Source organism: Engystomops pustulosus, chromosome 5 (assembly GCF_040894005.1).
Source record: "Engystomops pustulosus chromosome 5, aEngPut4.maternal, whole genome shotgun sequence".
In the NCBI taxonomy this organism is placed as follows: Eukaryota; Metazoa; Chordata; class Amphibia; order Anura; family Leptodactylidae; genus Engystomops; species Engystomops pustulosus.
Window position 1 is genome coordinate 42053714 of NC_092415.1, and position 25686 is coordinate 42079399.

Genomic DNA, 25686 nt, shown 5'->3' on the forward strand with positions numbered 1-25686 from the left:
ACATTATTATACTGCACATTATAAAGCATTAGCATTCTGCCTGTCACTTATTCTAAATTAGTTGGGATGTTCATGTTTTGTTTCCTTATTTGGTAGCATTAAAAAAAATCTCTCTTCTGCTAGGTGGAATCAATAACTAATCTTCTGAGAGGACCGGCTGTGGCCAGAGCATTCCAGCAAACAAAATATTTCACACCTGGTCGAGGTTTGCATGGTACAGATAAACTATATCTTCAACTCTCTATGAATAAACTGTATATTACACTGATCAGTGATAACATTGGAGCTATGACCCATGGACTCCACAAGACCTCTGACGGTGAACTGTAGTATCTAGCACCAATCCTTTGTCCTGTAGCTTGAGGAGTGAGCCCTCAAAGCTTAAAGGAGTTATCTTACTGATAGTATAGGATAGTGGCTAACTTGTGGATCAGTGGAGGTCTTTAACTACTTCCTGTTGACTTCAAGCAGACATTTTTGTTCAATGTGTAGTTGTGGTTCATGTTTACTGCAGGCTTGGCTCTCACTGTAGTGAACAGGATTGAGCCTTTTGCCTCCAGCCCCATCCAGTGCTCCTCGAAGCTGATCAGTGGGAGTGCTAGGTGTCACAATGGCATCGATCATGTAGTCCATATCCCTTCTGATAGGTCATTAAACAGTTAAGACCATTTAACCAATTTAGTCACAATGCTGTGCATCACGTTTGGGGGCTCCATTTAAAAATCTCCTATTAGTTTCCTAGTATCGGAATAGTCCTGGTATCAGAATAGTCTTACTAGCAAATCCTACAGATGCTCAATTTATTCTTGATCTTGGGGGCAAGAATTCTTTGTCATTTTCCATAAAATTATTTCTAAATACTCTTCCCACCTGGTCTGGGCACTTCATTCTTCTGAGAGAGACCACTGCCACGTGTTAATGCCATGACGGATTATTTGTCATGAAAGGATTATTTGTTTCGGTAGGTGGTAAAACACTCCTCCATTGGCTTGGCACATGTGGGCTAGTCCTCACTAGCTTCATAGATTAGTTAGTAAACCTTAGGTACCCACATACCCCTGATGTCAGTTGTTCCACCTTGTAAACATGTAATAGTTACTAACCACTACATACCAGGAACAACCTACAAGGCCTGTCATTTTATAAAATGGTTTGACCCAGATGTCCTACCTTCAGCATTTCCTATGTCCTATTCTTCCACTTACCAATTTTGTCTTCTCCCAACATATCAACTTCAAGAAAGTTTGTTAGGCTGATCAGTAAATCTTTAACAGGATTATCTAGGCTTAAAAAAGTTCTTTTACAAAACAAAAATTCACTACTCAACGCTCATTGCTGTTGTAATTCATTACCAGCAATCTCGCTTGAATTAACACGTGTGTCCTGCAAATATGAAGAGTATTGAGAGTATTAATGATTTTCACATGAATAGATTTCTTTTTGCAAGATATAATTGTTGGCATTCTTCCTTTTTTTGTATTTTGTAGAATTTCAACAGGAAATGGAACCTAAATTAAGTTGTCCAAAGCGGTTACGACTTCACATTAAACAGGACCCTTGGAACCTACCCAGCAGTGTGCGCATACTTGCACAGAACATTAAAAAGTTTGTAGAAGGTGAGCTTTAAATTGCAAGTTCTCACTGTTTTACCATAATGTAAGACAAGCTTATAAAGAGAACAGGTAAAGACCCTGTCACTATTGACAGACATGTGGACCTCCATCAAATCTACCACACTCCTATGGACGCGATAGCAGATAATTAATTTTCTTCTTTGCCATTATTATTTACTATTCTGTTCTCTACTTTTTTATCTGCTCTCTTTTTGTGTCTGAAATTGACCTGGTTGCCCACCAATTTCTCACCAAGTGGCTATGATGTGTAATTGTTGCCTTTACACACTAAATTAGAATTGATTGATCCTAAAGAGTTCAGCAGGATCCATCAGCATATAGAACAAGTATATTTTGTACTCCAACCTTTTTGTTCTGCTGTGAGATACTCGCTACCTTAGGTCAGTGATGTCAGGGCCATACTACAGTGGCAGCAGTCATAGTAGCTACTGTGGGGCCCGCAGTGTCAGGGGGCCCCATCATTCAACCTGACACTCTAAAGAATGGAAGATGTGCACCATTATATACATATTATACTGCACATTGTACAGTATAAGGGTACATTCACACAAACGTGTGCCCGCCCAGCATCAGCACGAGTGGGTGATCGCTGCCTCTCCTCAGTTTATAAATTTGTATATGCTTATATAAATATATATATATGAGTGTATATGTGTTTGATTGTAATTCGCATGTGTGAGTATACAAATATGTATATTTTGTAAGTGGGAAGGGGGAACCCATTCAGAAGTCTGCCGCTGAGTTACGTGTCATCTGCATGTTATGGGAAGGTCATGAAACAAAGTTATAGGGGTTTTCCAGGGTGGGAGAACTTTAATTTTTATTGTATTTTGATATGAATATAAAGATAAAACAATATACAAGAACTCCTGGTTTTTATGTTAGTCTCTGCTTCCTGTTTCATTTCAAAATACAGGAACTCACCAATCACGCTCCACGCAAATAGTGAATGGTTGAGTGGGTGTTTTATGTGTGAACCAGGATGTGTTGCAAGTGTATGATCATTCTAGACCTAGTTAGTATTGGAAGGTAGTGGCGGAGAATCTATACAGTGGCTACTGGTTCTTTTTTAACCAATTCTTAGTTATTTTTATATACACAACCACCACTCCTCTCCTGCAATGCTTCTTTAAGAGCATCTACTGATGTAAAACAATTCCTCTAATTTCCATCAAATCAGACCCCCAGCAATAGAGACAATGGGGGTCATTTACTAAGGGCCCGATTTGCTTTTTCCCGATTTTCCACGAATTGCCCCGGGTTTTTGGCACACGCGATCGGATTGTGGCGCATCGGCGCCGGCATGCACGCAACAGAAATCGGGGGGCGTGGCTGAACGAAAACCCGACGGATTCGGAAAAATCACCGCATTTAAAACAAAAAATTGGTCGCACGGGCCATACTCACATGCACCAGGAAGAGATCAGTGAACTCCGATGCAACTCGGCGGACCTCGGCGCAGCAGCGACACCTGGTGGACATCGGCACGCAGGACCTTCATGAATCGCCGGAAGACCCGAACGCTCGTCCGAGAAGCCGCCGCTGGAACGCGAATGGACCGGGTAAGTAAATGTGCCCCAATGGATGTGTTCAGAGGTATGGAGAGCTTGACTTCAGTGTTAAACTCTCTTCCTCCCTGACTTTATAGAACCAATTAACATCTCACTTCAAAGTTTATTTTCTGGATGATGCCACCAAGCTGGGTCATGAAAGAAACATAATCTAGAATCTGTTCAGCTGCTTGACAACATAATGGTAGTGGTTTAATTGGTTTATTTCTGATGACAGATTCTGATAACGGTCGAAAGAATCTTTGATAATCCAAAAGCCAAGCATGTTCTATGTCCATGACATGAATACCAAACAGCCTAATGTCCCTTTATGTCATTGGTATGAAATCTCACCATGTTTCTCTTTCACGCCTTAAGGGCTTAATCATGGCTCGTTCCAAAGGTTTATTATTGAGAATACCGAATATTTACCATATTTGAAAAATGACATTTCATTGAGGTCAGCTGGATGTATCCACATAACATTGTAAAGTAATTCCAAGTAGAATGCATTGTCAGCACTTACTGTAATGTATTTTGATGGCAAGGGAATGATACTTCAGAAGATTTATGAGTATGTTTATTTTGCCGAAATCCAAAGGAGATTAAAGCAACAGTTCTACTTTCCGCAGTCTAATTTAGCTTATTTCCCACAGCTCCAGATCCAGATTCAACAGTGATGCCCTAAACCATCAACAAGTTTCTTTTGATTAGTCTTTCATCAAAAGGCATCTAGCCAATCCCAGCATCAAAATCTTAAAGCAGATAAAGTAATCTCCAGGAAATGTTTGAGGCGCTTATGGAGATTGCAATCTTCGGTTTTGTTGGGAAACATAAAAGATTGAGAAATAAGCAGCCTTGCCTTTCAAAGATTACAACATTGTGATTTATAGAGAACATGGGGTATAAGGCCTCATGAATGTGGGCATTTTTCCATGTGTTATTGCTTAATGCCCGTCTGATATTGGCAGGTTAGTGCCACCCTGCTACTGTCCATAGGAAGTGACTGTCCAGGCCACAAAAGATGGGTAGGAATAGGACCTGCCCTATCTTGTGTGTTGTGGGCATTCGGCACGTTTCAAGGCGAAGTTATGCACCGTGCCTCATGGTGCATCCACCACATCGTGAACATGCCCTATTGACAATGGTGTGGTGAGTTATTAGCAGTTTGTGCAACCAGCTCCTGGTCAAATCTCATGAGCATCATGTGCATGAGGTCTACAGGTGATCATACAATATGCATGAGGTCTATAGCTGACTCCTTGGGATAACTTCTTTTCCTCCTGAAACCCCCCACCCAACATACAACATACAGATGCTTACAGAACACGCATATTTTCTCAATCAAGAGGGTCTTTATACCCCTTATTACAATGTAACTGGTCTTCTCAAAGTCCAACATGTCCAACCCTTCTCTCTCCAAAATGTTTAGAAGCAAACACCTTCATATTCCGAAATGGTCAAGAGGTTTTACCCGTATGTCCCGACGACATCTACCTGATGCATATAGTACATCCACCTACCCTATATGACACTAACCAAAATTTGTCATTTGTTTGTTTCAGAGGTGGAAACTCGGATATTGTTGGCCCTGCTAGAATATACAGGTAAGAATATTGGGGCATATTTAAAAATCGGATATCTTAGTTAAAGCCACAAATTATCAGCATATAAATGAATCCAAAGACGGAGTTTGAACATTAACCTTGTACATTGACTTATGTGAGTGATAACAACATATAATGGGCTAAACGACAGATTTTCTCTATTTGTCTCTGCAGATAGTGAAGTACAGCTGAGGAGAGATATGGTGTTTTGCCAGAGTTTAGTGGCCACCGTCTGTGCCTTTTCTGAACAGCTGATGGCTGCATTGAATCACATGTATGACAGCAATAGAGAATATGAAGTGGAAACCCAGGAAGCCAGCAGGAGGTGGTTGGAGCAGATTGCGAATGCCGGCGTTCTTTTCCACTTCCAGTCTCTTCTGTCTCCAAATATGGTAATGGACATTAATAATCCTGTACATTACTAATATCTGGGGGCTCAAGTTTGACGGCCTGATGACCTTATTGATGACCTTTTCTTCCCCCAGGGGTCTGTAGAAGAAGTCAATATTGGAATGGGGGGCTCCTATAAGGATGAATGGGGTTCATCAGTGATGGCAGCTGTGACTGGTCACTATTAAAAGTAGTGTAGAAGAGTAACACAATAGGGGGTGATGTTTGCTTCTGGCTCCATACACTGTGCCAGATTTGGCAGTCACAGCTTCTGTTATAGTTGGATGTACTGGGTTTGGACCCCCACTGAATTGATATTAGGGATCCCTAAGCACATAAATATGTGAATCCTGTAAAACCCTTTACTTATTTACGTTCTTTCACTTTCTAGACAAAGCCTTAGCAGAATCCACCCAAATCATATTCCCAGCAGTGGCTTATAATATAGTCGGCTTGGGTGGTAGCCTGGGGTCCAGGCCTTCTAGGGGGCCACCCAAACAACACACCAAATTTTATGCTGAGAAGGACCTTCACTCATTACATCTGTTACTGCTCTCAATTCACATGTACACAAGAACCATTTTGGAACCTTTGAATGTGCTCCAAAGGTCCTGAGATTGAAAGCAGGCGGAAGGGACACATCCTCCATTCCCCAAGAACCTTGATTCTAGTACTACGTGGTGACTTCCAGACTTGTAGGGGTTATAATATTCATACAACCCAAGGCCCATGGCAGTCTTAGTCCGCCCCTGCATATTCCTTATTCTGGTATCACCATGGACTTGTTTTCACTTTTTATAAAATGCATAATGAAATTTATAATGAAAATATTGGAGTTGGGTTAGACAGACGTTCTCCTAAATGTTGCAGATGTTTTTACAAACACTGCATTTGATAAGAGCGTGTACCAATTGTTTCCTAATGGGAGGATTTATCTTGCATTTCATTGTCCTCATACGCTCCATTGTATACGGCTGATGAAAGGACCTATAATGTAATATAATTCTTCTAATCTTCATTTTCATGCTGACTTTCATTATTGAACTTGTGCTTGAAATCATATTAATTCTTGTTACGTATTCCATCATTGTTGTGTGTATGTATTATGTAGTATTGTTTCATCTCCTTTTTCCTACAGACAGATGAACAAGCTATGCTGGAGGACTCACTTGTTGCTCTGTTTGACTTGGAGAAGGTCATGTTTTACTTTAGGCAAGCAGAACACGGGCCACAAATTGCAAGTATGTATTATTTTTATTATTTATTGGTTGTTAATTAGTAATACTATGTGGAAGTATGTATAAATATATCTTATTATGTGGAGCAGCATCTTACTCACCCTGCAGCTTGTAGTTCCCTGTAGTTTATCTACAATTCCCCTTTCTGGAATCTCCTCAGTCTTTAAAATTCTATGTAAAGGGAACCTGTCACCAGGTTATTACCCCACTAAATTACAGGGCCCACATGTAAGGTATTGAATGTCATTTCACCTGTTAACGTATAAAAAAAATTTCCCATCCAAAGCCAGGCAAATATGACTCTTCTGACCTCATTTTAACATTAGATAAGTCAAGTTTAGTGTCATACTTAAAGATAAGTGTCTCATCTTTCAGATCACATCAGGCGTATTGCTTTGTAAGCTACAGAGATACAGACAGCTAAAGACATTGGGGGTTATTTATTAGTCCAGAAATAATCGCAAATGCAAGTTTGCAGCTAGCATTTGTGATTATTCTCCCCAATCTGCTACCTTCACTCTAGGGGGGTGTGAAAGGGGTGCGGTTGGCAGTGTTTTGAGCACGGCCGGCAGGGGGTGGGCCGACACATGGCGTTCCTGACCCTGCATCTACACACCAGCTGCAGCCCGCAGGGATCATATGGAAAAATCTGCCGGCTGCGTTTATTTCCATGCCAGACAGAGCCTGGCGTAGAGATATAAGCTGCACAGGGCCCTGCCGGATACATCAGGACACCAGAGCATTGATGTATTTGGCTGTGCCGGAGCAGCGGCGCTCATATGATACATAACCCCCATAGTTGGAATACTTTTTACAAAGTACCTGTATGTCCAGTTCTGTAGTGGCAAATCCTATGTGATCTGAAATATGGGATTCTTTAATCTATCATATATGATATGAGATATCTTTCAAGTAAAAATACAATTGTGATACAAGTGTGACGCAAACAGATAATAAATCCATGTGCAAGCTCCAAAGACACTTTTTTCATGCAAATGTGGACAAACGTGGACAGACACATACAAAAAACTGGCACAGACACAATAATTTATCTGGATCATAATATAAAGATGAGAAACACAAGTGACAGCAAAATAGTTCCTAACGGAGAAGAAATTTGCAATATTGAAAACTTGCCACATACTTCAGAACAAATATATGATACAGCTATTGTAGAGTCATCATGATAGAGAAATTCACAGGAAAGTATAGCATCACATGGGTAAAGCTTATACAACAGCATTTTCATGTACCTAGTGGGCAGTTAAAGGGGTATTCAAGGAATAAACATAATTCATATACAAAAGTGGCAGTAAAATATAAGCTAATAATGCTCCCCTTAGCAGAAAAATGCTGGTGACATACGCTGTAATGAAGAATTAAAATGCTACTGGCCCTTTAATCAGTCCATTAATTTCCTCCACGTGGAGCAGACACAGGATAGAAGATGGCCGCTGGTCACATGTCCACATCACATGTCCTGCACCTTCATGGGCAGGTCATGTGATCACCACTACTTTTGGCTGTAGTCGGTTGGTTGCAGTTCATCCAGTATGGCCAGTGTTGTGGAAATGTGCAGTGATGACAGTTACACATCATTACTATGGTAACTTAGCAGGACAATCTGTTACATTATCACTGTGCGAAGAGCATAAGAGGGAGGAGGAGATACTGAGAACTAAAGGATCATGGGACTTGTAGTTTCCAGTGGTGGCCATCTTGGTAATAACTCTGCATGCTTTAGGGAAGCAATACAATTTTGTGAATTGTAAAATCAAACTAGTTAGGCTCCATTTTGTGACTAATGACATTGAGTTTTGTTATATTCATTTATTTATAGCATCAGGGGTTTTTGTATCACATGTTTATATTTCCAGAATACCCCTTTAACTTTCCCATGAATTTATTTACCACTCTTTTATATGATACAGAAGTCTATACAAGAGCACCTACATTTGACAGTCTGAGTAATGTCATGTAGCTGTTGTCCTTATCTACAAGTGTAGAAGTATTTCTAGACTATTGTGGTTCAGCAGGTCAACGAGGTAGATGTATTTCTACACTTCTGTGGTGCAGCAGGTCATGAAGGTGGAAATATTGCTGGACTATTGTGCTACAGCAGGTCAAAGAGGTAGAAATATTGCTGGACTATTGTGGTGCAGCAGGTCAATAAGGTAGAAATATTGCTGGACTATTGTGGTACAGCAGGTCAATGAGGTAGAAATATTGCTGGACTTCTGTGGTGCACCAGGTCATGGAGGTAGAAGTATTGCTGGACTATTGTGGTGAAGCAGGTCATGGAGGTACAAATATTGCTGAACTACTGTGGTAAAGCAGGTCAAGGAGGTAAACATATTGCTGGACTATTGTAGCTCGGCGTGTCAAGGCAGGTCTGTGAGAGACTAATAACATTTTCACTTTTATTCTCAGATGTTCCCCTGACCTATCAGGCAGAAGGAAGCCGACAAGCTCTGAAAATTTACTTCTATTTAGACAGTTATCATTTCGAGCATCTTCCACATAGGCTGAAGAATGGAGGAGGATTTAAGATTCACCCTGTCCTATTTTCTCAAGGTGAACACTTTTTGTTTTCCAATTTTCTAGCAAAAAAAAAAAAAAAAGGTCTCTGCTGGAAATTGGATTCTCATTTTCTCGGACCTGCTGTATCCCTGTAATGATGAATTAACCAAATCTTTAGGTCGGAAATGTGATCCCATTATATGTGATGAAGGATAAGCCACAGTGACAATGATTGGTGGAGTCCCACAGCCATGCAAAGTAAAGACAAAGCCCAAATTATTTGTAATGCGCTACGGAATATTATGCCGCTATAAATAAAGATTATTATTATTATTATTATTATTATTATTTAGTGAGCAATCCCCTCTTACATGCCTCTATTCCAGCCTTTTTCACAAATGAGGTTACATATATCAGACTGTGGTCACACGTTCAGTTTTTCAGATGCAGTTTTTGATTTCCAAACCCGGAATAGAGTGAAAAGAGAGGAAGAACATCTTCTCTCAATGATATGCTCTCACCCATTATCATCCACATCTCCTTTTGGCTCCAAAAAACTGCATCTGAAAAACTGAATGTGTGAATGCACCCTCATCAGACGAGTGGAAACCTCCCTCAGCTTCTTATAGACAGAGCGGATATAATTTGGTGTAGTCATCAATCATACAGTCCACTAGCTGACTACAGAACATTAGCTCACTGCTAAATACCCAAAAGATCTGTAACCCTGGATCTTTACTAAAAAAATAAAATAAGCAAGAATAAATTAATAAACTCTATAGTGTAGCCACTAAATCAATGCCCGCATATTGAAACATACTCCAATTTTTGCAAAAGGATGAGTAAGGCGGAGCATGTTAGACATATTTCTCTTCACGACCGTAATTGGGGCCGATATCCAGCTGCACCATTTGCGGCCAGATATTGGTCCTTGTTGATGCCAATGTGGCCAGCACCATAACACTGCACCATGGCCATGTGCTGCTCTATGGAGAGGGGAGGGGTGAGCAGTGTTCATCCTTTCTCCTCTCCAGCGTGCTGGACGTGTGACCGCCCGGTCGTACCCTTATGTCGATGGGTCAATTATCACTGAAACAAGCCCTAGGATGTACGAATATTATAGCCCCTACAATTTTGGAAATCACTACATATGGTATTAGAATTTAGGCTTCTTGGGAAATGAAGAATGTGTCCCTTCTGCTGCTTTCAATCTGCGGTTTCAGGACCTTTGGAGGTCCTTCAAAGTTTTTGAAATGGCACTTGTGTACATATGTATTGAGAGCAGGAAGAGATGTATGATGACTTCATGGTTGGAGGCCCTTGTGAGTATAAAATGTGTTGGGTAGTTTGGGTGGCCACGGGTACCCTAGAAGGCTTGGACCCCAAAACGCCTACTGCTTATGCTAATGATATAGCAATATTTTTCACCAAAATATGGCATTTTTTGAATGCTATGGATACCTTTTTGTCATTAAAATGTATGTTTTTCGGGATAAATATTATCTTCTGACCAGTTTGGCCCCTGCAGCTAGCATGAACATACATTGCAAGCTGCAGAATGATTTTCATTGTGAAATCCTTAGCCACATCTTGCTGTCAGAAAACTTGGTATCTCCCAGTCTTATTAAGTTATTATCTACCTTTATCAGAGCTCAGTTTAGATGATCAATCTGGATTAATGGCGATTGTCTAATTGACTGCAATGTATAGGTATCCGTGCTAGCTGCAAAAGTCATACGTTGGAAAATTGTGAAAAATCACTAGAATGTTTTTGTTTCACCCTTAATATATGGAATTAATTATAACTGAGCTAAGAATCAACTACATGGTTTCCTTGAATGGTTGGAGTTTACTTGTTATACAAACTTATTCCATTTGCAAATGGAATTAAAAAAGATTTCCAGGCTGAAATATTAATTAGGAGTCCTTATTATTATCTTGGTGCAGGGACACAGTTTAGCCACTACACTAAGAATGGAGCTGTCTGCTTTCTACTCCATCCTTTATTATCTTCTCTGTGGGTGCTAGTTGTTGAATTATAATGACCTATTCTATGGATGGATTCTATCTATATTTTTACCCTGAAAATCCCTCTTGAATTATCCTTCTTCAGTATGAGCCTCCACTGATCCCAAGATATTGATGTACGTTTACTTTATAGGTTGCCCATAAGTCAGAGATGAAGCCTAGATGTTATCCTATTTCTTGCCATTCCTGACTACTCTTTTTAATAACCTCGGCTTTGATGGCTGCTCACCTGTATTGTTAAATCACAGTACGGCTATAAAATCAGAATAGCATGAGACTGCGCAATGTTCCAGGCTACAATGGAAAAAAAAATGAGTGCAATATCTCTTCCTATTTCAGCTCTGGAGAGTATGGACGGCTATTATTACAAGGATAATGTTTCTATTGAAGAATTTCAGGCCCAGATTAATGCCGCGTCACTTGAGAAAGTTAAACAGTACAATCAGAAGCTGAGGTAAGTCACTCATCTGCCGCCATTTAGATGTTGGGCTCTTCTGGTATTTGTAACAAGCGGTAAATTGTACTACCCTGTAATTTGGCGGCAACATAATAGTAGACTACCCGTAGAGCCCCGTAATAAAGCAGAGATAATCCAGACCTGTCATTGCTGAGACTCCATGGTCATTTGTGGTGACCTGGCGTCAGTCACTCAGTCTTCGCTATAACCTTTCCCTCTATGCGCTGTGTACAAGGTGCATCCTTTTCTCTAATGTAAAGATAGGGAAAACCAAATCTATGTTTGTGGTCTGTAGTTGGAAATCTGGGATAAACCATTTCCTGGAGGTAGAATCAGATTTTTTTTTTTGCCCCACTTTTCCCTTCCTCCAACCAGGTCTCTACACTACAACGATGAGGAGCAATGACACAGAAACAGTGCTACCTATGAGTGGGTGTCTACACTTACTAGATGATTATTTTCCTATGTCACAAGGCTTCCCGATAGTAAGGTATTAGTTTATTGGGAGCTTCCTTTTTTAGGGCAACAATGGCGGAAAATTTCTTGAAAGCATATTTGGATATTCTGTACCCAGAATATTTAGCATGTAAATTCCTTACCCTGAAACTTCAGCTCGCAAATTTCTTACCCTGAATGTGCAGAAGGCATTTTCCTTAAAGCACTATATGACTGCAAAGCTGACCTGTAGGGACAGTCACCTTAGGAAGTTGTGACCTCCCTTCCCCAATGCATTTGTGTGAAGAACACATTGCAGATGTTTCCATACATCTGCAATGTGCTCTTCACACATATTGTTCTTCACTATGGTGAAGAACACTGTTCCGCACGCATGTCTTCGGATAAGTTAGCAGATGTACGGAACATGTGCAATGTGTTCTTCACTGTGTTCTTCACTGTGTTCTTCACTTAAATGATCCTGTGTTCACTGTTTTCATTGTATTCTTCACTGTTCTTCACTGTGTTTTGTTAAGTAAATGCTTGATCTCAAGCCGGCGAGATACTCCTCCGAGCAACGAGCCATTACGAGTACGCTAATACTCGAATGAGCATCAAGCCCGGACAAGTATACTCGCTCATATCTAGTAGCAACCTTTGCCAATACCAGACTTTAATTTAATATTAATTACACTGTTCAGTTATTTTATCTTTACCGATATATAATGTTCAGTATGAAATTATAGGACCTAGTGAACATTTCCTTAAGGCTGGCATTGAGTTGTCCCTGTGGGCTACAGGCTCCTAGAATAGGTTGTGGTTAAGCTTCTGGTAAAGATTAAACATTCATCATTAATGAGAACTAAGCATAGTGTGAATGTTCCTAATGAAATGCAGAAGACTATGGAGGAGAGCTGTCCCCCAGTGGCTCCGAATGTGACGCCGGCTTCTTTAGTTGCAAACAGGCCCCATGAGAACCTCTAAATGCATGTCAAATATGTCGCTCTACCGATTAGCTAAACATTCTTGAGACAAATGAACGTTTTCCTGAGTTTGTGAGAAACAATAAAAATGATTCTTTTAAATTAAAAGCCGAAGTGGAAGGAATCTTTACAATTAATTTACTTATGACTCCTGGAAGTAATCCATTTAATGCACTCGGAATGAAATTATACAATCCATGGATTCACTTTGTCTTGATAAAATGCCAGTGAGTGCAGTAAATAGATGAGAGACATTTCTGTATTTCTACATAACACAGTAGAACATTTTATGACATGAAATCTGGCCTACAATATATCAGAGATCTTTCCCTAATGAGATTTATAGCTAGGATTGGAAAAAAATTAGTTTTTTTTTTAATTAAAGGGAACCAGTACACCACATATACAACCAGTGACAGGACAGAGTCCTAATAACTAACCGACACCCTTCTTTTAGCTAAAAATTGTTTCGCTTACATCCACATAAATCAGAGGAGGGGGGGGTTGTCCTGCACGGCCGAACCCTCCTATCTAATCCTCCCCATGACTTATGCCTCCTTACTGGCCACAGTTCATGTCATGTGACCGCAGTGACATCATCACAGGTCCTTTAGCAGCTTAACAATAGAAAACTGTAACCCATGCATGTATCTCATCACATGAAGTCACAGCAGCCTTCATGGACTTCTTCTCCTCCTCATTCTCTGCTGTGATTTCATGTAATCACATGCATGGTGTACAGTTTGCTATTGTTAGGAGGATGAGAGACCTGCGATGATGTCACTGGTTACATGTCATGAATGTAACACAAGGCACCGTGTAAAATTTACACAATATTTCCTATCTGTACATAGAGCTTTATATGACTGTAGTTAAATATTAGCAGACAGTCCATAAGTACAAGAAGGCAGGGCAGTGATTTGAAGAGGCACAGAGTTGTCAGTCAGAACAATGGGGCAGGGTTCACTGCCAGCCTGAGAGAGAGAAAAGTCACAGATAACAGACATGAGTCACATAAGCTAATTTTCATATCAGAAAATTGTCTGTAATTAAAGAGGTATTCTCATCTGGGCATTCACATTCAGTTTCATTAATCTGCCATATGTAAACATTTCTTCAATTAGATGTCATTAAAAAAAATGTTCCTGTGTGAAGATAATTTCTCATAAATGTAGACATGTTGTCCCTTAGAAACGAGATAGCTTCCTCGGATACGGCCACCTCTGATGGATTGAGTGCACAAAGAAACAAAAGGTTATTGTATATAAAATGTTGCACAGCCACCCTGTGGTAATGACTGCTGAATCCTGGTGGTCCAACAGGACTCTATAGCGCAAGTCTGGCCACCGCTGCCAGAGTGTGACGTGGTCGTATCCGAGGAAGCTATCTGGTTTCTAAGGGACAACTTGGCTACATTTATGAGAAATTATCTTCACACAGGAACATTTTTTTAATTAACATCCAATTGAAGAAATGTTTACATAAGGAAGATGAATTTAATTAAATGTAAATTCCCAGATGGGAATACCCCTTTAAGGTACAGGGCCCCATTGGCAGATAATTTAAGGTGATATGGGGAGGACTTGTAACCCTTTATCAGCAGGTATTGTTAGTCAGAGGGGTAAAAATGTGGTGACAGGTCTTCTTTAAATCCCCATAACTTAGCATAAATCATGAATTTGGTTCTTTAGGATATACTGGGGGAGATTCACTACGGCTTCTCACACTCCACTTTGGGTGTTTTGGGGCAGTGAGCGAGGTGAGCAGTGGGCGGGTAGGGGTGTAGCCCACCAGATTTACAATAGTCTCTGCCGGAAAACCGATGGAGACTGTAACAGAAAGCTCCGCCACGTCAGACATAGTCCAACCAGTTTCCAGGAAGTTTCTTTACAGAGTTACATAATAATAATCCAATTCTTTTTGGATAAATATTTCAAAATGCTAATACAGGCGGTCCCCTACTTAAGAACACTCGACTTACATACGACCCCTAGTTACAAACGGACCTCTGGATATTGGTAATTTATTCTACTTTAGTCCTAGACTACAATAAACAGCTATAACAATTATCACAGGTGTCTGCAATGAAGCTTTAGTGTAAATCCTGATTCTTATGACAATCCAACATTTTTTAAATCCAATTGTCACAGAGACCAAAAAAGTTCTGGCTGGGATTACAATGATAAAATATACAGTTCTGACTTACATACAAACTCAACTTAAGAACAAACCTACAGACCCTATCTTGTATGTAACCCGGGGACTGCCTGTACTGTCATACATCCAAGAGCTAAAGGAGCTTGTATGGGTCAAAGAGAATTAAAAAATTAAAAAAATAGTAAAAATGTATACCAATGTATATACTAATTTCCAGCACAATCAGAGCAACATTGGTTTGAACTAATTTAATTAGGACCCAAAACAAATCTTTTGTTGCAATAGGAAATGAGTACTTACCTAATGACGCAAGTCACCACTGCAGTCAGTGATTGGCTTTGTAATATCAGTCAATATCCAGCATGTGATGTTGAGAATTCTATTCTGAGTTTTGTGAAATATATTTTTAAGTTGCATGAAAACTATTTCAGGGTAAGGTCCTAACTAATACGTTCACTGCTGATTTCCAGAATTTTTTCAGCTGCAATAACTACTTACATACATCTCTCTTCCTGATGATGCAACTGCCTGCACTTTACCACAAAGGCGCAACATAGGAATACACATTTATATCACAACCTCCGATGGTTGGCTGTACACTTGCGAACTATGAGACTTTGTAGAAGAATATATGGAGATGGATGATCACACTGTCCTCCCAGCAGGCTGAGAAGGTACAGCTGTTAATGTGATGCTCCACTGATGCATCATAGGTAACACAGAAGAAAGAACAGAGGTAGAGAAATCAGAAAACAGTCATGATGATGTCTGTTAAGAGCAGACATGAGGCTGCCCTACAGGGAAGAGAGAACAGGAAATTATTGTATATCGGCTCTTTGCAAATTTTTTATCCAGTCAACATGTCTATTTAGAGAAATCATATATAATATTATATGGACCCTTTATAAATACAGTATTAGTCAGAAATGAGTAGTACTACAGATACAAAGGTCATTTTTCAGCGGAAAACACATCCATGCAGCTTTACACTGTTCCGTTGTTTCCAGTTATAAAAGTCTTCGAGGACCTTTTTCCTTCTCACTAGTCAATATTGGCACAATGCCATCATTTCCATTAGGAATTTCTCATAAAATGTGATTAACCATTAGTATAAACTCCTTGTAATTAAGTGAAGTGCCCAGAAATGTATTTTCTGTCTGTACCATCTCATATTGTAAAATATCTGGTATAATGCGTGAGGAGTGAACTTGTGGTGTATGAATACAATAACACTTTACAATTGTTTTGTTTGCTGCCATTTATTGCTGAAATGCACAATATTACAGGGCGGTCAGAGCTCAAGTTATCTCACAGTGTTGAGAAGTGTAAAATATATTTAAAGGCGAAATTAAGTTTAAGTGATTTTATTATTATGCTGTTAGGAGAAGATAATATTTGTGAAGTTTGTGATCGGACTCCCCCCCTCCCCCACAAATATCCGTCTCTAACTGGGTGTAACTTGAAGGAGCGTGCATGTATCCAGGCCCAGGAGTCTTAAAGGGCCCAATGCTGTATACCATATCGTCAAGATACAAAGAGACCAGTACTCTAAATAATACCTTACATTAAAGCACAAATCATTTTTTTTACAAATCACACAGGACAACTTTGCCTAGCAGTTTCTTTGCTGTCCTCCTCAGTTTAGCCCGTTCTTGCAGTAGTTGTCTTCTCTGGTTGACTGTGAGATTCTATTTTGTTTACATAAGAAAATGGACGAATTAGAACTACTAGAGGGAAGGGGATGCTTCTCCCTGCTCACTCTGGAAGCAGAGGGAGATCATGTGATGTTCTGTGTGTAGCTAGCAGGAGAGCCTTGTGTCTGCAGCTCTGTGAGTAGAATAGATTAGTGAGGTAGAAGATCTCCCATGTTCCCTATCACTCCCTCCATCCCAGTCTGTGATTCTGTAGAGCTTTCTATCAGCTCCTCCAGCTATATAGAGCTATCCCCACCGAGGAATAGATACCCTTAGCAAGCTCTCAAACTTACCTTTATTCAGGAAAAGAGTTCCAACAGAATAGAATGGAAGTAGTTATATGTATGTACATGAGCTAGCTTGCCCAGCTGGGTTGTTTAACTAGATCCCAGAGCACCACGCTGCAACTCCTACCCCCTCCTTTACGTGGCCCTCTTTTGCCACTCCACACCTTCTGCCGTAGTAATTGGGCCCGGTGCATGCGCAGTGCAGGCAGTATCAACTAGCTCCACAAACAGAAGCATATGTAGCTGCACCCTATGACTACACCAAAATGAAGCCCTTCATGACTGATGTATTCATACAACAAGCACTTTCACTAGCCCTTCCGTCTTATAGCTCTCACATGTTCCTGTCTAATGCGTATATATTTTCTTTCCAGAGCCTTTTACTTGGATAAGACAAATCTGCCTCCAAATACCACATCTAAAGCTGCATATATTGATAAGGTAAATGATTTATGTTGCTAAGCAGAGCATTTACATTTCCCAGTTTAGAGTAATAACATGATAAGGAGTCATATATATGCGGAGCTGAATGTAATACGAATATTGAAAACTGTCTAAACCCGTGCAATTCGTTCCATTCTATTGAATAAATGTGTCAAGCTTCTAAAATCAATTGTTTAAGCATGCTTGAGTGATATTCCGCTAGTTCTGCTTTCATGGCTGGTAAGGAAGCAAAAGAAAGTCAGCATGATAGGTAAATGTAATCCACGGGGGCTTAGTGCATAATAAATATGGTGGCATTTTCTTTTAAAGAAAGAAACGAGAAAGAAAGAAACAAGAAATGTTCATTTTTAAAAAATCGTCTGAATCAACTTTAACATTGTCAGTTTTTTTTTCTCAACTTTTTATGAAATCCACCTTTAGGAAATCCACAGTTGCCCTTTATGAGAGATATTTTTTATTATTATTTATAGAGCACCATTAATTTCATGGTTCTGTACAATCAATAAGGGGTTCACATATATTATATTAAGACAAGAATATAATACATAAACTACAGAGACCCGGAATGAGTGAGAGGAGGACCCTGCCCGTGAGGACTCACAATCTGTATGGAAGGGTAGAAGGAGGTACAAGGTGATGGAGTAGAGCACTGGGGTTATTTTGTGCTGTAGGCAATCTTGAATAGGTTAATTTTCATGTAACGTTTGAAGATTTGGAAGGTCTGATACATTTTAGGAGTTTGGCGGATGCTCAGGAGAAGTCCTGGAGATGGTTTTAAGAAGAGAGTGGATGATAAGTGAAGTAGAAGATCCTCAGAGGGCCTTGTAGGAAACGTCCATGCATTGCAGTTACCGCCCATGGACAAACAGTATTGAATGTATGTTTTTACCAAAAACACAGTTTGACCAATGGCCACCTGGGGTGTGTGGCTTGTGTCAATGTGTGTATGTTCCCATAAACTTACCTATTAAATCAAATATTCAATGTAATTAATTTGTGGCATCGATTTAAAACATGAGATAATATTATACAGATTTAGACAAGTATAGATGGTGTTCAGAGTATTTATATGGCACAGAAAAAAAATTGGCAAAAAAAGTCCACATTTACTCATTCCTAACTCAGCTAGGGGTTATAACTTCATAAATACTTAGTTTTAACTTCATTGAAGCTAGAGAACTTAATTCAACATTTTATTTGGTGATATAAAATGTTGCCATTCTTGGCTTTATCAAGAGAGGTCTTCTTAGGCAGTGAGCTGGTCGTCTTTTATTGAGACATGAACAGTTGGTAAGTAGATGAAGTGAGTGCTAGTAACCAGTTGGTTAGTTTGAGTGTCTGCCAAAATCTGCCAAACTCCACTCAATGGTCCCTTGTAAAAATGGGAAGCTCTAGCAACAACGGTCTCTGGTTAATACCTAATTGTTCAAGACTGAAAAACTTGGCAATGAAACTTGATATTTCCTGGATAAGATGCTTATTGTAAAGAAACCACAAAATTTCATGGATCCATGAGATTGTTAGAAGTATAATGGGCTCAAGGCCCATAATACCCTGATTAGTATTTACATGCTTATATGAGTGTTTTTGACCATGTACATACTTGCCTCCACCATTCATGTCACAGATTAAATGCGTCAATAATATATTTCTTGAACATGACAAAGCTTTCACTGTACCCCCATGGAAACACTCTATTATATAATAATCTACAGTTTACAACCGTGATTTCCTAACATCTTGCTTCCTATTTCCATGTTGTAGTTGATGAGGCCACTCAATGCTTTGGACGAGCTGTATCGGCTGGTGGACTCATTTATTCACTCGAAGCGGACAGCAGCCTGTGCCTACACGGCATGTAGTGCTTCAGGAGTTGGATTGCTTTCGGTGTCTTCAGAACTGTGCAATCGGCTTGGGGCTTGCCATGTCATAATGTGCAATAGTGGAGTGCACCGGTATGTATATTTTTTGTTAGCCTTCTTAATGCATTGATTTCTACCGTTCTGAGCTAAATATGGTCATTTTTGGATAATGAATAAAAAACTAAAATGACAGATATTTCATGACCTAAAGAGCAGAATTTCCTGAAGGAGTTGAGATTATATGACACAAATGTATTTGGATTAATGGTATTACACTATAGAGCCTCGGCTCCAAGTTTCAGTAGGCATCTGGATAAGAGAGCCTCAATGAGCCCCTTTTCATTGAACATTGGGCAGCATTAAAAATTCAGAAACTAAAACAGTCTCCGGTTCCCTAAAATATTCCCTAATCAAGATTATTCCCTCATGATCATCCTAAACACCTCCACCATGGTAATTTTATATAAACCCACCCATCACACTATGGATTCATTAGATATAGCCCCACCCCCATGGATTCCTTATGTACAGCCTCATGCGCCCCCCTCCCCCAGAAGCTCTGGGCCCTGGCACTTGCCCAGGTATGCCCATTGCTGGCACCGGCCCTGATACAGTAATTTAGGTCAAGTTCAGATTTTAACATAACAGTGTAACAGTGTTATGTAAGGACAGCATGTCAGCTTTATATGTTGGGGGCTGTGACTAGAGCAGGAGGTCCAATCATTATCTGGTCATGGATGTGGTGGCACTGCATCTAAAAGCGGAATCATTATTTTATAAGATGCAGTTTGCGGGCCTTATAAAAAGAGGTAGACAGGGAATATTTGACCCATGGACCTTGTATGCGCATGTGTGCCCTAGAGGTAAATCCAGTGGTAGACTTACATTAGCATTTATAGCCCAACTTTGCCAAGAAACCCAAGAAAGGTGATTAAGAGCTCAGGATAGCTGTGCCCACAAGACTACCACAAGCCACCATCAATGAGAATGTCTCTGGTGTAGACTATTATATAGTGCAGAATTTTTGTATATCCTGTATGTTTCAAATAGTGAAGAGTGGATCTTAACTGTAATGTTTGGGTCCATGCCTGACATTACCCAAACCCAAATCAAAGATGTATTTTGTCTGAAAAAGAGAGTAATAGTTACACCAATTTGACTTTCAGAAGTACAGAGCTTCTGAAAATTTTACCCACACCTCATTTAGGTCCTAATTAAGCATAGATTGGATGTACCGGTATTTAAGGAAAAAAATGAAAGGATGAATAAATGAACATCCATATCTAATAGTAAGTCCATTTAGAAATGCAGCAAAGATGCAACTGCTTTTTATATGCATGTTTTTATTAGTTTATTTTTTTATATATAGTTATTTCTTTACATAGTTACAGAATTTGGCCAGGTTTATGCCTTATTGTTTTCTACAAGGTAAAAAAGAATGCAATAGTAAAGGAAGGTTCATTGATAGGTATTTTTCCCTTTTTGAGGGCCAAAATTGTCAAATAAATAAATTAAAAATACAAAGTGTAACAAGATTATACACTGTGACAGAAAAAATAGAAAAAGTTAGTAGGACATCATGTAGGCGACATCTTCCCCTTGAGGCTGGCGCTGTGCCCATTAACCGCATAGTATACATATGGGCATAGAGTGAACTTTGTTTGTTGTAAGTCCTCATTATAATTGCAAAATGCAATAATTAAGTCTGTATTGAAGTTATGATCATCTCTAAAATGAGATTGCCTTTTAAACTGGATTAAAATTGCTTGCAAGTGTTGCATCTCAGTAGTTGTAATAAGGCTCAGCCTTTTGATACCAATGATGGGGAACTTGCTATTTAACGTGGGGTTGACATCTGACGGAAGTGTTCAAGTCTTTGGAAAACAAAATTATTGACCAAGGAAATTTTCATCTAAAAAAAAATCACTTATAAGTGCCAAGATCCCTTTTATCTTCCTATTTATGATGTATATAAAGATATCAGGATCATAGCTATAGGAGGTGCAGAGATAGAATTCACATCTGGTAGTTGATGCCGCTTTTACACAATAGGGCTTCATTTCCGTCGGGTTTTCTGACGTTTTTGGGGATTGTGCCGCTGGGACAGGGATTTAGAAGGGGATTGTTTCACACGCTGGCGCCGGCTTTCATGCGACAGAAATCGGGGCGGATCCGGACTGAGCGCGGGATTTAACTTTCAATTTATGTCGCAAGATCAAGCACTTACATGCACCAGGAAGAAGAAGGTGAACTCCGGCGGACCTGATCGCGGAAGCGACACATGCAGGAAGTCGGGCGCACAATCTTAGTGAATCGCGGCAGAGTGCATTCTGGTTGGACAAGCTTCAGTCTTGATCACATGCTAAGGTTACCACTGTATTTGATAAAACACAATGTAACCTCAGCATGTGATCACGATTCATGGCTTTGAAATGCGCAAACTCAGCAAAAAACGCAACGCAATGCATCATGTGAATGCGACCTGAGCAAGGGCCATTTTTTCCCCAGTAAAACCCCATTCAGCTCCTCCTGCTCTATAACATATAACCCACAGATTGAACAGCATGTTTAACATAATGGTATTGCGTTACAGTGGTTGTCTGAAATTAGGAAGTCATGGTTTTCTTCCTGAAACAGCGCCACCCTTGTTCCTAGGCTGTATCAGGTATCACAGCTCATTCTCACAGGTCCATTGCATGTAATGTACTACTAGGCTATAATAACAGGGTTGAATTAAAAGAATTCTTGAGCATTCAAGATCCTCATAATGCTTGTTGCTATATTTTTTCTTATGTTAATGGATATCCTAGAGTCAATCTAACATTTCATCTGTGCATCTATCTTATGGGAATCTCACACTGTGCAGCTTTTATATATTATATATATGTGTATATATATATCTCTACCTCACACTATATGAGTCACTCGAGCACAATAATCTCCTCTCGCTGGATTTCCTAGTTGATCATTTCCTCTAAGCTCCTATAAAGATGTTAGTTCCCCGGCAGCCGTGAAAAGTAAGATGTTATCATGGTGGGTTTTAGCGAGTAACATGCGTCCTCAGCTGATAAGATGGACAGCTCTGACCTTAGCCTTGTAAGCCAGGTGACATAATGCAGAACAAGCTCCTCACAATGCATCACTTTCACAGTATTGACCTTAAAAATAAAAAAACAAACAAACACGTTTTATCTTTTAGTAAAAGGTACATAAACCCCCCCTGTACATCCTGAACCTGTCTGTACTGGACAGAGGATATATGGGAGAATTCGCTGGAAGAAAATAATAGATGACTGGGAGACAATGAAGGCTTATGGTGCTCATTGTGCAGTGTGTGGCATTTCTGTGCTTTTTTGGCTTGATTTAGATATCACTTGTTGTTGTTTTTTCTATTCTTAACAATTTTAAAGTGACCCATTAGGTCACATTGATATTAAAGGGAACCTGTCAAAGTGATTTGGAATGCTCATAGGTTTAGTGTCCCAAATCCCTCTATATTATCTCCCCGGGCCGGCAATACAAAAGCAAACACTTATACCTTCCTTGGTCATTGACTGAAATGCCATGGTAAACCCTGCTTTGCTGCACATGACCTAAAGTTCCGGAGCACCCTATAGCAGTGATGGTGAACCTTTTAGCGATCGAGTGGCCAAACTGCAAGCCAAAACCCACTTATCTACCGCAGAGTGCCAACATGGTAATTTAGAGTAATATTACCTACATAAGGGCCAAATAATACTGCCACATGTTTACCACCACTATTAGTATGCATAACACAGACATATACAGTGCACACATATATACAGTATGCATATCACAGACATACAGTACACACATATATACAGTAAGCATAACACAGACATATACAGTGCACACATATATACAGTAAGCATAACACAGACATATACAGTGCACACATATATACAGTAAGCATAACACAGACATATACAGTGCACACATATATACAGTATGCATGGCACATATATATATACACATATACACACAAATATGCACAGCACAGATACAGACACACATATACTTATATAAACATAACACAGACATAAACACACACACACATGTGCATAACAAAGACATATTATATATCTGTGTTATGCATATGTATGTAAATGTCACATATACACACACATATATGCATTGCACAGGTATATATGTATGTGATCTGTATAAACAAATTTTAGACACTGTACGACTTACAGTTATCTATGAGGAAGGCACACAGCAGCCTCTGGATGTTCCGGGTCACAGAATCCCCCTCCCCCTCTCTCTCTGTCCCGGCTCCACTTCAGGTCTCCTAGTAGGAGGGGGAGGTACAAGCTTCACCCCCCGCTGCTTCCTGCTCCCAGCACTGCACTGCAATGTCCTCTGACAGGATCACAGACATTGTCCTGCACCCGGCTGTGTGCTGCATCTGAGGGGCCGCAGGTCCTCAGTTTAGAAGAACTGCATCTACCCCGTGCAGTGTGACCTGTCTGCTCTGTATCTGAGCGCAAGGGGCAGATGCTGTTCTTCTAAACTGAGGACCTACGTGCCTCTCTCTCTCAAGGGCCCAGTCGCAAGTGCACTCCCTGCCACTGCACACGGTGGAGGATGATGGCGTGCATGCCAGCAGAGAGGGCTCTGCGTGCCCTGTCTGGCACATGTGCCATAGGTTCGCCACCACTGCCCTATAGGATTCATCCCTAGGTTAGCTTAAAGATTTCCCAGCCAAATTAATTATGACACATGCACATGATTTGTCATAGCTAGATGCCGCATATACGACCTGCCCCGATCTCAGGAATGGGAGTCCAGGGAACTCCTTTCTGAAGCCGTGAGGAACAAAGAGTGTAACACGTATTCACGGCCACCCTCCAATCATCTCTCACGCACTTAAAAGTGCTGTGACTGTATGTCCAGAGCTAACATAGAGTTGAATGGAGAAAGGCCGCATTTGCACTGCACGCTCTACGTTAAGCAAAGTTGCAGAGGTAAGATGTCAACTGACCTGTTCCAAACAGTGTTGGACTGGCCCACCAGAGTACCAGAGAATCCGTGGGGCCTGGTTCAACCAAATACTGAATCCTAAAGGTCCTGCAGAAAACAATCCAATTTGGAGCCAGACTAATTTTCTCTAGTGGCCCTAAGGAACCCCAGTTCCACACTGGTTCCCAAGATATTTGGATGTCCTACTCTTTTTTTTCCTTTGGTTTGCCGTAGTGATGTGCATGTATCTGCTTCTATATCTTCACTTGTCCTTCAGATAAGTCTTGAAGGGTTATGTGTTTATTCTTTAGAGGACAAAAAAAAATTCCAAATTGGATTTGGCTTTTCACTGCTAACTTGATGCCGCATCAGTAACTGTAGTCTAAACTGCAATAATTTATTAATCAAATTTCCACTGGATAAAATATACTCACTTTACTAATCTACTTTAATAATGAGTCAAACTTTATTACAATTATTATTATTATTATTGTATTCATTTATAGGGCACCATTACTTCCATAGTGCTGTACAATCAGTAAGGGGTTCACATACATTACATTAAGACAAGTACAAAATACAAAACTACGGTGATCAAGAAACAATAAGGACGAGGACCCTGCCTGTGAGGGCTCACAATCTATATGATACCCTTCAACTATTAGTCAGTCATCCTTTGCAACTCCGGAGTTTAGTGAATATGTTGAAATATCTAAGTTGGGGCTCTTTCACATTTGCGTTTTTTTCGCATCCATGGTTCAATGATTTCCACGGATGCCTCACAAAGCCATTGGCTCTTATGGGTTTTCTCACATTGGCTTGTATATTTCCAATGTCCGTGGAAAAAATTACGAAACATGTTCTATTTTTTTACTGACGAGGATCACGGAAGGCAATAGAAGTCTACGTTTTGCGCCGCTGGGACAGGGATTTTGGCACAGTCACGGCAGCTTTCATGTGACACAATTGTGTCGCAACGGATACACCGGGAAGGTGAACCCCGGGGAAGCAACACACACAGGATATCGAGCGCACGATCTTCATGAATCGCGGCAGAGTTCATTCTCGTTGGACAGTCCGGATTGGGGATCGTGCAGGGACCGGATAAGTAAATGTGCCCCAATGGGTTTGCAAAAAAAACGGATGAAACACTGATGAGGCTGAAATACCAGGTGGGATGTTTTCAAAGCAATGTTAAACCTTCAGTTTTTCTTGCGGACACGGAGACATGGATGCATCACAGAGAAAAAAGCGGAAGAAAAATGGAGACACGAAACCAACGCCAATGTGAAAGAGCCCTTAGAAGCAGCATATAGCCTCTTTCTGCATGCAACATATGCACTGCCAATTTCAGGGGCATCGGGAGATGGATTTGCCACTAATACTTTGTCTCTCCTATGACTTGCAATGAACAGAT

General features: G+C 40.2%; 1 protein-coding gene across 2 annotated transcripts in view; it reads left to right on the forward strand.

The window, feature by feature from the left end:
- Positions 1-25686, forward strand: part of PREX2 (phosphatidylinositol-3,4,5-trisphosphate dependent Rac exchange factor 2) — a 202097-nt gene that overhangs the window by 151229 nt on the left and 25182 nt on the right. For both annotated transcript variants that reach the window (XM_072151744.1, XM_072151745.1), the window contains exons 29-37: positions 124-214; positions 1488-1616; positions 4750-4791; positions 4966-5183; positions 6320-6422; positions 8850-8993; positions 11307-11421; positions 17355-17421; positions 19189-19379. In XM_072151744.1, coding sequence (XP_072007845.1) covers positions 124-214; positions 1488-1616; positions 4750-4791; positions 4966-5183; positions 6320-6422; positions 8850-8993; positions 11307-11421; positions 17355-17421; positions 19189-19379 — 1100 coding nt within the window. The remainder of the gene's footprint in view (positions 1-123; positions 215-1487; positions 1617-4749; positions 4792-4965; positions 5184-6319; positions 6423-8849; positions 8994-11306; positions 11422-17354; positions 17422-19188; positions 19380-25686) is intronic.